General features: G+C 30.6%; 1 protein-coding gene across 12 annotated transcripts; it reads left to right on the top strand.

The window, feature by feature from the left end:
* The first annotated feature begins 2,206 nt into the window (after window positions 1-2,206).
* Window positions 2,207-14,760, top strand: LOC106670458 (beta-1,3-galactosyltransferase 5-like). 12 transcript variants are annotated; one of them, XM_014400829.2, is made up of 5 exons: window positions 2,209-3,026; window positions 9,678-9,756; window positions 10,603-10,665; window positions 13,413-13,566; window positions 13,673-14,760. In XM_014400829.2, the coding sequence occupies exons 4-5, from the start codon at window positions 13,416-13,418 to the stop codon at window positions 14,635-14,637; spliced, it is 1,116 nt and encodes a 371-aa protein (XP_014256315.1). In that variant the 5' UTR covers window positions 2,209-3,026; window positions 9,678-9,756; window positions 10,603-10,665; window positions 13,413-13,415; the 3' UTR covers window positions 14,638-14,760. The 12 variants fall into 12 exon arrangements, with proteins under 12 accessions (XP_024086188.1, XP_014256308.1, XP_014256315.1 ...); XM_014400823.2 differs by having other exon boundaries at window positions 2,210-3,026; window positions 10,603-10,753; XM_024230421.1 differs by lacking the exon at window positions 2,209-3,026 and adding an exon at window positions 5,084-5,182 and having other exon boundaries at window positions 10,603-10,753.
* Window positions 14,761-14,887: the final 127 nt, after the last annotated feature.

The raw sequence follows: 14,887 nt of genomic DNA on the forward strand, positions 1-14,887 counted from the left end.
AGAAAGACGAAATAAAAATGTTAATAAACGAAGTATTTTAACTTTTTTTAAAATTTGGCGAAACAAGTGTCCATTCACAAGAAGTGGTAGATACGTGTCCGATATTTTGGAGAGTAGAATGTATTAGTTCACTATAGTGTATTACCTCCACAAAAAAATTATATCCTAGTTTACTTGAAAAACATTTGGTTTTTGAATTTTTTTGGTTACTGATAAACTTTGATAGGTTTTACGAAATATTTATTGCAATCTACATAAAAAATGCTTAAAATAATATATTCACATAGTTGATTTGAGGAAGTAGAAAGAGGAAATAAAAATATTATAAATTTTAAAAAGATTTTGCGAAACCAAGGCCTATTCTCAACAAGTGTGAATACGTTGTTATTTTGAATTTATGTTATATTGAATATTTTCGAGTGTAGAGTCAACAAAAAAAGTTTTGTCCAAATCAATACTAATGAACCAAGGCAGTTTTTATTGCCAACAACCGTAATTGCGTGTACATAATACATAAATAGTTTTATTCCAGAGTTTCTCGTGCATTGTTCGACCTACACGAAGACAATTTTGACGGTCTTTGTCTCAACGAGTTGTGATGGGAATTTAAGCTAAGAAGTGAGGTTTTGCACTTGAACTCGGCTGTTTGGTTTAAGAGCCAATATACGCAAGAAAAGTATCAGAACTCAAAAAGAGGTAGTACAGTTGGACTTTTAAAGTTTTGCCTTTTCGCTTAAGTCTTGGGCAAAGGAAAGACAAAATTGATGAATCATGACAGTTTTTATTGCCATCAACCATAATGGATTGTATTTAATGCATGAGCCAAAACAACAACTTCCTACTGTCTTTCCTGTAAAATTTTCTTTTGTTGAGTTGTGTCACTTTTCTTGTGGGTGTGCGAAATATTTCCGGAGAAATGTGCCAGATGTATTAATTTATTATAAAGTATTAGTTTCACCGATAAACATTTATGACCTAGTTTGCTTGAAAAATATTTGGTTTTTATGTTTTTGGCTATTGATAAACTTACATGGCTTGTACTAGATTTTTATTGCAATCAACATAAAAAATGCTGTAATATAATATGTTCACATAGTTGATTTGAGCAAGTAGAAAGAATAAATAAAAATATTTAAAAACGAAAAATTTCAACTTTTTTTTTTTTTTTGCGAAACCAGGGCTTGTTCACAAGAAGTGTGAATACATGTCCTTTATTTTGGAGTGAAGAATCAACAACAAAAAAAGTTTCTTCCAAATCCGTAACCCACCAACCTGGTCGTCCCTTTGGTAATAAAACCTACTACATAGATATTTATGCTTGTTTGTAAGGTTTGTATGTTGTCTTTTGCTATCAGAAATAAATTTATTCCACTCTTACGGTCATCCTTGACCACCGTTATCGTTAGAGCAAAGTAACTTAAATTACTGAGAGCCAATAAATGCAAGAAAAGTGTCACAACTCAAAAAGGGATAGTTTTTTAGGAGTACACAGCTGGATTTTTGAAATTTTGTGTTTTTGCTTAAGTCTTGGAGAAACGAAAGACAATATTGATGAATCATGACAGTATTTATTGCTATCAACCATTATGGCGTGTGCTTAATATTTAATTCAAAAGAAAAGTGAACTTCTATCTGCCTCTAACTTTTCTTTTGTTGAATTGTATCACTTTTCTTGTGGGTGAGCTTTTTTTGTGAGTACATTTCCGGCGAAATGTGCCAGGTGTAAACGTGCCTTTGGACTGATTGTGATGTGAAAACTCAATTTAGGCTGGTTGTCGATGACAGTGCATACAAAGCGGCAAGAAGCCTGAAGGACCGGAGATCGGAATGTCGAGTGACGTTACCGGACGTTCCGACGTTAGATGCGTCTGGGACCTTTGGCCGTTTAATTTAAGGTCGAATGTAAATTCTGCGCTTGCTGGAACCGCCCCGCCGTTTCATCCACTGCCTGTTGTATCGCGTTCGATTGATTGTTTTAAGTTTGGACTTTAATACTGCACGCAACCAAAACGAGTAAAGTCTAAAATAAGTCTTTCTCGAGGATTGAACGCGCCCTTTGAAATTAAGCCAGCGAGCGAAACGAAACTCAAATCGAAAACGTCGCCGTTTTCTTTGAGGGTAGTGAAGCATTCTGAATAATTAATTCTACATCGCAACCGGGACGTATTTTGATAAGATCCGTCGGAGATTTCACCCTTTGATCGGATGGGACTTTGTTTTGAAAAAGTGACGAAATCTGTTCCTTGTTCCGACGGCCGGGGATAAAATGGAAACGGTTCAGCCACCCGTTTTTAAATTTAACAGGCGGTTCGCATTTCGGCCGAGCGAGCCCTTTGGAAGTTTATTTTAGACGGGTTCGAAAGGAGGAGTGGGAAGGTCTGGGTCAACGGGAAAGGGAGGAGAGAGGACGGGGAGGAACGGCAACTGGTTAACCCGGCAGGCTGGCAGAACTCACAGAAGGGTGGAGGGGCCTCACGTGATCGCCACTGAGTAGCGAGTAAGCGGCTCACAGCAGAAAAAACGTCGAGCATGAATTAGCAGCGGTTGAGACCGGCGAAGCGACATCGAAGAAAGACGAATCTTGTCTAGTTCTCGGGCCGGAGAGCAGACGTCTGTGGTGTTAGGCGGCGGTGTTGGTGTCTGATCCCATACTCCGCCGACCGGGCTTCCTACCACTCGTGATACGGTGTTCCATTTTACTGATAGCGATAATAGGATCGACTCGAAGGATAACAATGACGAGGAGGATACGGAAGCCACCCTTTCGAAAGATTTAATTTTCCTTTTTTTTAAATTTTATTATTATGATTTTTATTTTGTAAAAATCTCCAAGCACAAATCGTGCCTTTTACGTTCATGTCTGCGTTTTTTTTGTTTCGTTCGAGACTTTTCGAATCATGTTGAAAATATCACAACTGAATTTTGTGCTTTTCCTCGTGTGTCATTGTTACTTTTTATGCTTGAAATTTGAAATAATGAAGAAATCGTCTGTCTGTGATCACCGACCCAAGATTTTCCCTTGTTTCGTAAGTGTTTTAATTGTTTATGCTTTGCATGTTGGTAACGTACATTTTTGTTGTCATTCTTCCGGTTAACCCTTTTTCCTTGTTTATGTTCTTGTAAAAACGTTTCTATCTTTGTTCTATTTTAATTTTTAGTTTACTATAACTCCTAGCTTTCGTCCTAAGCTTTTCACCATCGACGGACGGAAGGGACAACGAATTTAAATCGCCCACATTTTCGTCGATAAATAATTTTATTCAGTTTGGAAGTACAAGTACAAAATCTCTTAAAAATTATCGTTTTAAATTCTTCCAATTCAATTTTCACATTGAGGAAACTGGGCAGAAATTTTATTTTGATTGAAGCGAGTAGTTTCAGTAGATTGTTTTAGTCTAATTGTTTAATTACAGATCTAGAAACATTTTTAAATATTCCATTATTGCAGGTGGAAAACTAACAATTTAAATACCCAGGATAATGAGTATAAACATGCAATTAACTCTAAAATTATTTGTGCAATAATTATAATGTACACCTATTATTACGGTGCAGGTGTAAAAAATTAATAAGCAAGTACAATCAAGCGTCTGACAATATAAAGACTGAGTGAACTCTGTATTCTTATCATATCCCTTTAAACTAAGTAAATCAAAGACGCAACAAATTTAAATTCATACTTGTCTCTTTTTGCTAATGCTAATAAACTGTTATCAATCAAATTGAGGTTGACTTGTGAAATATTTCATTTTGGGTTTGGTGGGCGATAAGCTGTTTGCATTTCCAGTCATCATGGTCTGCCTATTCTTAACTTTAACTGGAAAAATGAAAAGGGCCTGCAGAAAAGTGGATAAATTCACCTCTGAAAACGTTGAAACGCTGAAACTTCAAATAGGCAAAACTGGCAAGAATAAGCTGACAGGAATGATTTGAGACGATCGAGCTACAAAGTTGATGACAGCACACCCCAGTAAAATACCTAATCAACTAGAAATGTGTGATGATTAGTGACCGTTAATCGATAATTATTCAAAAATCGTGAGATGCTCTCTGGTGTGATAGGTTTCAGAAAAACATTTTCTTTATCGTGCACTCTCAACATGACACGCAAGAATGGCACAATTACACAGAAGACAAACACTTTGAGCCCTGAAGATATCTCAATAAAGATCGAAATGTTGGCACGATAAAGAAAATGTTTTTCTGAAACCTATCACACCAGACCGCATCTCACGATTTCTGAATAACTAATCAACTAGTTTTATGTTAGCCTGTTTTAGCCTAGTTTTGAATCCCAATTGAATGTATTATTCAAAAGATGACACTTTTGCTGGGCCTTTAAATCATTTTTTGTTTCCCATCTGTCAGCTAAAGTGAAACAACCTTCTGAATTAAAGTTTGTAGAATTTTTATAAGAAAAACAAACTTTTACTTGAAGTGACTGGTTTTATAGGATTGTTTTAGCCTGAATTCAAACTCTTGCAATCTATTGACATTGTCATTTTACCAGTGTATTCAGCAGGCACCCAAAAGAAACTACAAGCCATGAAGACATACTGTGATTAAACAGACTAACTGTAAATGTACAAAAATATAAAATTACTTGTATATTCAGATTAAATGTAGATTAATTAGTAAAATATCGATTGTTGTTTTATGGTTATAACAAAAATCAAAAGAACACCTATTGTGAGATTTTCTCTTGGAGTTTTCAAGGTGAGGAACCTGTAGGCTCATTTTGGTCTGTCAGACACGTTTACGCTGACTCAGCGCTGAAGATGGTTAGAAGCTGAATACAGATATTACAGACTAAAACAGTTAGGGTAGTTAGACCAAAATTATCCTAACTATTTACAATTGCTTAGGTATTATTAATAATTAGTTGAAATTGTGAGGACCAGTCAGGAATGAAGTATTTTAGAAAAACACCTTCTTTTTTTTCATATTTTTGCTGACGTTACGATCTTTATTCAGGTCATCTTCAGGGCCTGGGTGAATTACAAAACATTTGTCGATTGGAAAAAATACAATACAGTCGTAAATAATATAAATTTTGAACCAAGTCTTTCATACTCACATAAAGTGTGGTGCAATTTGTTATTGTGGTGTCATATTTGTTTCATGTGAATTTGTATTCTGCTATTCTGCTAACACTGCTACAACACACATTTCTACCCGAGAGGTATTATTAATCTCTTAAGGAAAGATTCTATTTGCTGTTTATTTTTTTTTAGTCCATCAACCACTACCTAAATATACCACTAAGGTAGTAAGTCGATATTTATTAACATTTACTTATAAAATAACTAATATATAATTATTAAGTTAATTAATATAATATAAAATAGTCTATGTTTTTTACTTGGTCCTATTTGGCCAAAGTAATTATTTAAATCGATTTGTAAAATAATACTCATATGGTGAATTATGGTGCGGCTGATGCCCATTCAATCTTGCGAGATTTGTTTCCAGGAGAATTTTTAGATTAATTATTAGTCTATTTCTAATAGTGAGCTCTGATTATTTATGGCCAATTTTGAGACTTGATGGCCATGACTTTTCAATGTTAATTCAGATATAAAATTTTCTATAGATTCACCATTTATTTTCTTAATAAAATAGCGAATGTTTAAATATGGGAACAAACTGTACAAAGTTTAGACTTTTCAAATACGACTAGCTTCTAATAATTCAAAACAGTTTATAAATTTATATCAAATATTAAATAAAAAGATACTAATGAAATATATAAATCATAAATTGAAAATTAATTAACGACCATTATATTTAAAACAATCAAATTAAATTGAAACAGTATTATCAGTAACAAATGTAAACAGGAGTAATATTATTTGTTTGTAATGGGATTATGAAAGCTTTTCATGTAAGTGTATTATTACTTCAGGAGAAAACAACAATTGGATTTCTTTTTATTTACAATATCAGTTATTGTGTAACTGTAAGTGTAAACAGTACTAAGATTGCTGTTTTTATCTTGATCTTGTTTGTTTATAATCAAATTCAATGTGAAAAAATATTAGTAAAAAATGTAAATTATCTACATGATTAGGTCATCCTTTAGTCCATGTAACTAAAAATGAACATTTAAAGGTGGAGGTATGAATTATTTTTTTGTGTGTAATTCTAAAAATGTATCCGATTGTCTCTAATCATCCTGGCTTGCCTATTCTTGCTGGCTTCGTCAGGACAGGCCTGTTTCAGCATCTTTAGTGGTTGTTTGTCATACGATGTTTTAAAGTATTGTTAAATAACTAGTTTTACTGGCTTGTTTCATGCAATTTTATTTATTTATTTTGTTTTAAAATATTTTCAATGGCATTGTAATCTGTTAATTGAAGTGGAAGATTGAAAAAAATTTGTTTGTTTTTTCGACCTTACAATTTTTGTAATAAAGAAGTTAGGCTGAGAATGTGTTTTGTCTGAAGCAAGTATTTTTACGTTTTTTTGTTTGTTTTTTTTGTCTAATTTTTAATCATAATTCTATTTTGTTATGTTTATTTATAACATATCACCAGGTTTTTTGTGGAGCTGTACTTTATCATTTTTAAAAAACAGTCAGAAAATGTATTTTGCTTCAGTTGAATTTTTAAATCAATTTTGAAACCCAATCAAATTGATCTTAAATCTATTATATTATCGTGGTATTAATTCACCATTTATATTAATAATAAGATTACATATTTTATGGAGGGGCTTAAGCAAGTATTTTTACGTTTTTTTTTTTTGTCTAATTTTTAATCATAATTCTATTTTGTTATGTTTATTTATAACATATCACCAGGTTTTTTGTGGAGCTGTACTTTATCATTTTTAAAAAACAGTCAGAAAATGTATTTTGCTTCAGTTGAATTTTTAAATCAATTTTGAAACCCAATCAAATTGATCTTAAATCTATTATATTATCGTGGTATTAATTCACCATTTATATTAATAATAAGATTACATATTTTATGGAGGGGCTTAAGCAAGTATTTTTACGTTGTTTTTTTTTTTTGTCTAATTTTTAATCATAATTCTATTTTGTTATGTTTATTTATAACATCACCAGGTTTTTTGTGGAGCTGTACTTGATCATTAAAAAATAGTCAGAAAATGTATTTTGCTTGAGTTGAATTTTTAAATCAATTTTAAATCCCAATAAAATTTTATCTAATATTAATTCACCATTTATATTAATAATAAGATTACATATTTGATGGAGGGGCTGCTTAATCAAGTATTTTTAAAAGATTTTTTTTTTGTTTGCCTAATTTTTAATCACAATCCTTGTTTGTCTATTTTTATTCTTAAGATATCACCAGCTTTTTTGTGGAGGTGTGCTTGATAATTAAAAAAATAGACAGTGCTTGAGTTGAATTTTTAAATCCCAATAAAATTTTATCTAATATTAATTCACCATTTATATTAATAATAAGATTACATATTTGATGGAGGGGCTGCTTAAGCAAGTATTTTTAAAAGATAGTTTTTTGTTTGCCTAATTTATAATCATAATTCTATTTTGTCTATTTTTATTTATAAGATATCGCCGCTTTGTTGTGGAGCTGTACTTGATCATTAAAAAAATAGTCAGAAAATGTATTTTGCTTGAGTTGAATTTTTAAATCAATTTTAAATACCAATAATATTTTATCTAATATTAATTCACCATTTATATTAATAATAAGATTACATATTTGATGGAGGGGCTGCTCAAGCAAGTATTTTTAAAAGATTGTTTTTTTGTTTGCCTAATTTTTAATCACAATCCTAGTTTGTCTATTTTTATTCTTAAGATATCACCAGCTTTTTTGTGGAGGTACTTGATCATTAAAAAATAGACAGAAAATTTATTTTGGTTGCGTTGATTTTTTTAGTAAATTTTGAATCCCAATTAAATTTTATCTTGATATGAATTCACCCCTTATATTAATAATAATAAGCTTACATTTTTGATGGAGGGGATACTCGTTACATTTGGGGGGGGGCAGATAGTAAATAGAAAAATATATTACAATTATTTGTTGAAGTCATGAGGAGCAGTCAAGAATGAGATGGTTTAGAAAAACAGACACCTTTTTATTTTTTTGCCGACGTTTCGACCTTGTTTCAGGTCATCTTCAGGGCACAAAGTGTGGTATCATATCCAGCAAATTATAAAACAACAGGCCACTAAGAAACATACATTACAATTATTGTTGATTACACAGAAATTTGCAAAAATGCTGTTTGTTATAAACAAATTGTCTGAAAATATAATCTATTCCTATTACGACTTTTTAAAAAGCACAAAAGATCTCATCAATATGAGCTAGTTCTGGGCCTTTTATAGTCAATCAGCGAATTTATTATTCCACTTGTTCGCTTATCTTTTTTTAATAGGTGCATTTGCAATTTATGATTGATGCTTCCCTGGTTTGTATAAACTGGATAATTACCAAGTTTTATCTCCTGCAACAGTAAAATCCAGTCTGCATTTAATTTCCTGCTTGAGAACTTTAAAATTACAGTTTGCAACACTACTACTTTTTCACTTGTAGTCATTAAGCTTGCCGTTTCATATCAGCTTAGTGGATGAACATGTGGCAATGCCTAAACAATTGAGTACCATTGGAAATTGTTCAATATTAAAATTACAGATAAAAAACTTACATACGGTATAAATAGTTTGAAAATATGTCTACTATATTATATACCATTTGAATTCATCCCCATTCGAAAGGCAAATAATTAATTTCACTGTGAAATCACAATTTCATCTAGATTTATATTTTTATACTTTATAATAGTTCAAAGATTGTATAACATCTCGAAGAAGGAATGACAGAAAAATTTTGTGCATGCAAATAATTGTGTTTTCATACATTTTTTAAACCGTGGCAAGTACTTTGAAAGGAATTAGCATAAGTCATATTTGTAAGCAGATTTAAATTCCAAACCTTGCTTTTTTTATAGTTCAACCTTAAATCATTTCTAATTTGATATTTGTGTTAGATGAGTAATCAGTAATACCTTTGAATATGGTTATTATGTGAGCATATGTAAATGTGATTCAGAATAAATTTACTTAATCATATTTGACTTTCCTCGTAGTTTATTGTCATGTAAATATTTAATTTTCTCATTTAATTGATTCATACACTGCTATTTGAAAAGCTGTTTTCAATTATTCAATAAATAAACTAAAATAGTGGACGGCAATAAACATTTATTTTAAGAAAAATATTTGTATGTTTACTAATAACTGAATTTGTATGTTTAAATTTGTTTTTAGCAAAGTTTTCTCTTCTCATTACTTGACTAAAGTTAAGTAGGATCATTAAAACCTAATTTGTTTTTACATGGAAATGTTTATTTAATGCACAATTAGCATCTCATTTAAAAATTTTAATTTACTCATGACTATTAATACATGAATTAATTGGTTGACTGGCAGGTTGAAAACAAATGTTGAATTTTCAATTCAAATCTTGTTTAATTACTTAAAGCATGATTTTTTTCCTTTTAATGTAAACACTCCATGCAATGTGAGCATCAGAAATTTGCCAAGTTTTGATATTAAATAACCGAAATGCTTGCTTGTGGTTGATTGGCCTTCAGTTGTATACATAAACATGATTTGTATTGTTTTTTGTTAGGACAGCAAGTTTGGACCAANTGATTATTATTATTTTTAGAATTACCTTGACGCAACAGAACAATTTATTGCAAAGAATGATTTTTTGGGCAAAAGGACTGTATGTTATGACATGAATTGTAAGTTATTTACTGTGTATCCATTATTATATGTAGTAAATCAATTTTGTGTGAATTAAGCAAACACTGTTTTCTACCATTTTTAGCGTTGTTGTACAACTGTAAAGCTGGATTTTTAATTGACATAATATATCACAATGGTATTATGAATTATTTCCTTTATACTCAATCTTTAGAAAACACCAAAGTTGTAGAGTGTTGCTGAATGAAATAAAATATTAGCTTTAATTATTTTAACTAGTTAATTATAAAAACACTTCTGGTAGTCTGGAAAAATCACATTTCATTATAAGTTAATAGTTCAGTAGTTGTAAAAATAAATCCTTTATTATCTCTCTGTAATTGCAGTTTACCATTAATACATTATTAATTAAGCTCAAACACTTGGGAAATAAAATATAACACACTTACTCAAATAACACTAAAAAAATTACTACTCATGTTATTTATATTGCAACGTTATTAGGAACATTCCTACATACCTCGATAAAATCAGGTAATTCAACAAAAAATAAATGAATAATTAATGTACACATAACATTTACATAGATAACACTTAGTCAAGTTATCCGGTATCCACAATTGTGAAATGGCTCCACAATGTATATAATGCGTTTTACAAATTATCCTTAATTGTAACATAATGCAATCAATATTTAATAATATTATTATTATTATTATTATTATTATTATTATTATTGTGTATATGTTTATATACTTTGTCTTTCTTTGTACTTTTAGATGTATAAAGTTTATTTGTACGCACCACATGTTTGTGATGTTTATAACATTTTCTAAACCGTTATTCGACCATCTATGTGAACTAAACTGATTTGTTTGTTTCAGGGCCTTCATTATATAAAGAATAAAGAAAATTAATATCAGTGGTCATGTTGTTAATGTGACTAGGTAGTTACATTATTTAGTGGGCTGTTGTTTAGTCTTAAAAATTCTTCTAACTGTGTCCTGTATGCATTTGGGAATTAAATTTTGACTGGTAAAATTAATTTTGTTTATACTTTCATGCATGTTATTCATTTACATTGATATACTGAGAAAACTTGGTACAGAATTTCACTTTTAAATTTGTCAAGTAGCTCATTCATTTCTATTGTATCTCTCATTGAAAAACATTATTAACCAATACCAGACACTTATTCGTTGAATATGTATTATTTATTATATCAATAATTAACATTTTTTCCTGAAATGTGGCTATTTTGTAAGTGAAACGTGTGATTTTTTATGGTAAATGTAAATGGAAAGGATATAAAAAATTAGGAAAACGATTTTTTGTTGAAATCACTACAAATTATTATTTGAAATTATTGATGTAAGGCCTTCATTATTCAATCCATGTGTGGACAATTCAAAAGCACACTTGTTTTTTTTTTGTTTTTGTTTTTTTTCAAAATACTTAATGCCTGCAGAGTGGTAAATAAAGTTTGATTATCCCTTATTTTACTATTCTATACCTAGCTGTTTGGCTGTTTTAATGAATTTCACCATTTTGCCATCCTCGGTGATTAGTCTGTGTGTTATTCCGTAAATTTAGTCTTTTTTTGTGAACAGATGTGTGCACTGTCCTTACCTCATCAATTTGTGCACTTGTGTTAATTGGTCCTTGGTGAGCTGAAATGAGTTTGTAAACATGAGGTTTGTTCCAATGCACAATCACAAACCAGTTGCCAACTAATCTGTGATTTATAACTGCGCATGCCCAAACATCGACTGATCACAGCTTTTTAACTCTGTTGAAACGCTATTTTCCGAACTCTGATTCTTACCAAATTTGTCCGTCAAAAACCTTAAAATCAATTGTCTTTCCTCTTGCCTTCTTTTATGGACAGTTTCAATTTGCGTGGTATTCTCATTTATTTATTTATTTTTGTATCAAAATAACATCTCAGATTGCTTACAATAATTGATTCTGGGACTGCAGCATTTAAAGAAAGAAAGAATAAATTTTAAAATTCATTTGAAATAACATACATTTTTAAATTTTCGTAAATAAAAATATAGTGCAAAAAAAATTCTATAAAATAAAATCTTTTTTTAATATTAAGTAATTATGCAAGAGTAATTATATTATATATTCTACAGAATTATTTTTCATGGATAATAATTATTATATAAAGAAAAATATAATATGTATATAAAAATGCTTGAATGTAAATGTAATGAATGATGTTGATGATGATGCTGGTGATTGATACTAGGAAGCTTGATAGTTTGTGCTTCCCAGGCACTGCAGCCTTCTGGCTTATTGTACCTTCCTAGTTCCCTAGTTCAGTACAATTGACTCAATCCATCTTCTTAGAAGTTTAGGTCATTGACTATCACTGCTACAATTTCATTCCGTAGGGATTTTTGTTTATTTTTTTGTATCCTAGGTTATGTCTCCATTGAACCATTGATTCGTATTCAAATATGATATGGGTGGCTGTTTCTTCGTCATTACATAATCTGCAAATGGGATCATCTTTGAATATGATAATGAATGAAATAATGAATCATATGCCAGTGACCGGTTTTTAATTTAATTTTATTTTATTTATTTATTTTTTTTTAATATTTTTTTTTTAAACCTGCGTATTTGTTGGAAAATAAATACATATATATGTACATGTTTTCTTCACATATAAATCCAGTCCCTTGTTGAGTGATTTAATGATAGCGAAAGTGATGCGACACATCTGCACATGTTTCTTGACTGCCAGTCCCCAGTCAAATCCTAGGGCTGTTTTGATGGTCTGAAACCTGACTTGAAAAAGTGTTTGAACGACTGACTGACAGTTTGGGTTTGTAGCATGATGGAATGCCAAACCCCAATTGTGTGTATGTACCTGCCAATTTGCTGATGGTTTGGGCGCATGATGGAACAAACCTACATTTTTATTAACCTCCTGACACACCTCTCTATGTTTATTATCAAAAAATTGGTTGAAGAGGACTTCAATTGAGATTTTGAAAACAATAGTGAGTAAATAAAATGGAAAGAAAACTTCCTTTTGTTTTTTAACTTGCAAGTAAATGAAACAACAAAATAATGGCATAGCTCTAGGCCAGATCCTGTCCTACCTAAATAAGTATAAAGTAATTAAGTAAAATCAAGAGATTCCTATCATACACGAGGACTTAACATCCAACTAACCATTGAGTTTCAAGGACGAGGGGTCAAACCATTTTACAATACATTTGTCATAACAATATCCATTAAAAAGCATCCATGGGCTCTGCTGGGATTCTAACCCTGTTCTGCTAGTGTGGCAAATACAAGTCAGACACCATAACCACTCAACCACCACAGTCCCATAATAAATATGGAATAATTTAATTTTTTTTTAAATCTAAAATATAATATAGAAAATAATTTTTAAAAAACTCCTAATTTCGACAGTTCAAAAAGGAACAACAAAAGAAAACTAACAGTTGAAGAGGACTTAAAATGAGAAATTTAAACTGGTATTGAATAAATAAAAATAGGAAATATAACTAACTTGTTTATATTACATAATATGCTAGTAAACCATTTAAAAAATTATTTATATCTGGTATTTCTGACTATCAATGACTAAGTAACTAACTGAGTTTGGAAGCAAAAATTCTTTGTACCTAAATTGTTGAGATACAAGCTAAATTTAATGGCATTTCAGATAATGGCATTTCGGCTGAAGCCAGCCCTAATTATTATAATTCTGATTGGGTGCATTATAATTTCCTATTCCTCCTTTATGAAAGGACCAGTCATGCGATATCATGTAGAAACAAAAACGGAAGAAAATGAAAGTTCTCAATTGCAAGACGTCGGTAAGTATTGAAGTAACGAACATACGAATACACCTGTTTTAAAAAATGGGTTTTATTTAGTTTTGTCGTCATAAAAATAACTTGTTTTAAAAACTTTTGTTTTTAGATAATTCATCAGTAATAGTTAATGAGACGAAAGAGGAACTGTCTGCCAAGCCAGCAGAAAAACCTGTAAAACCATCATTGCTTTCTTTGATACAGTCTATTCCATTGAAAGCAGTAGAAAACCAAACAGATAAGACTTCTCAAGGGATCTTAACAGAATCATTATACGAGGCCGGTTATGATATACCTAATGTTGATTTATGCCCTGAATTTGGCGAGGGTTTAAAAGTCCTCGTAGGTGTAATGTCTGCACCTAGTCATGAAGATGCAAGAAGAGCGATTAGATACACATGGGGTCATTATGCACTTCAAAAGAACATCGTCCTTGGATTTATCGTTGGAAATTCAAAAATTGCTTCGTTGAACGCTATAACAGCAGAAGAATCGACGTTATATGGTGATATTATAAGAGGGAACTTCATCGATTCCTATGATAATCTTACATTGAAAACGATATCATTTTTGAGTTGGATAGACAACTACTGCTCTAAAGCTCATTTTATACTGAAAACTGATGACGATATGTTTATAAATTTTCCAAAACTTTTGAGTTTCATAGACAAGCACTGGAAAACTGAAAAGACTATACATGGTAGATTAGCAAAAAAATGGAAGCCGATTCGAAACAAAAGATCGAAGTATTGTGTTTCAACAAAGCAGTTCTCCCAAGCAGTCTTTCCAGATTTTACGACTGGTCCTGCTTATCTACTGACTGGTGACATAGTGCGGGACATGTACACCAAGGCTTTGAAAAGTACGTATCTCAAGCTAGAAGATGTTTTTACAACGGGAATAGTTGCTCAAGCACTTAACATTAAGCGGGTTCATGTAAATGAATTTATAAACAAACGAATCCCTTTTAATATATGTAATATAAAAAAGAGTATTAGCATACATATGATAAAATACCATGAACAATTCGATCTCTGGAAAAAACTTTCAGACGGTCGTTCCAAGTGTAAATAGTAACATACCATTAATTTTTTTATTTTATTTTTGTAGATAAATAATTAGATGATTTAAAACAAATGTTTATGCAGTTATACTATTCAGGTACTATAAACATATTAATTATTGAATTGAACAAAACCTTGACAACAGTATTGTAAATATTTTATTTTTATTATTATTTAATTATAATGAATTAAAATTGTGTTTTTTAAGTAGCAAAATCAATTGTATTTATATTTTCAAAAATTTAGTTTAATTGTAAATT

The sequence above is a fragment of the Cimex lectularius genome, unplaced genomic scaffold, assembly GCF_000648675.2.
Source record: "Cimex lectularius strain Harlan isolate CLEC.00 unplaced genomic scaffold, Clec_2.1 scaffold31, whole genome shotgun sequence".
Taxonomy (NCBI): domain Eukaryota; kingdom Metazoa; phylum Arthropoda; class Insecta; order Hemiptera; family Cimicidae; genus Cimex; species Cimex lectularius.

Coding starts and splice junctions, on each gene's coding strand:
- LOC106670458 (XM_014400822.2), top strand. CDS start 2,898: ATGTTGAAAATATCACAACTGAATTTTGTGCTTTTCCTCGTGTGTCAT. Junction 3,027..13,412: donor CCAAGATTTTCCCTTGTTTC/GTAAGTGTTTTA, acceptor ATGGCATTTCAG/ATAATGGCATTTCGGCTGAA. Junction 13,567..13,672: donor TTCTCAATTGCAAGACGTCG/GTAAGTATTGAA, acceptor TTTTGTTTTTAG/ATAATTCATCAGTAATAGTT.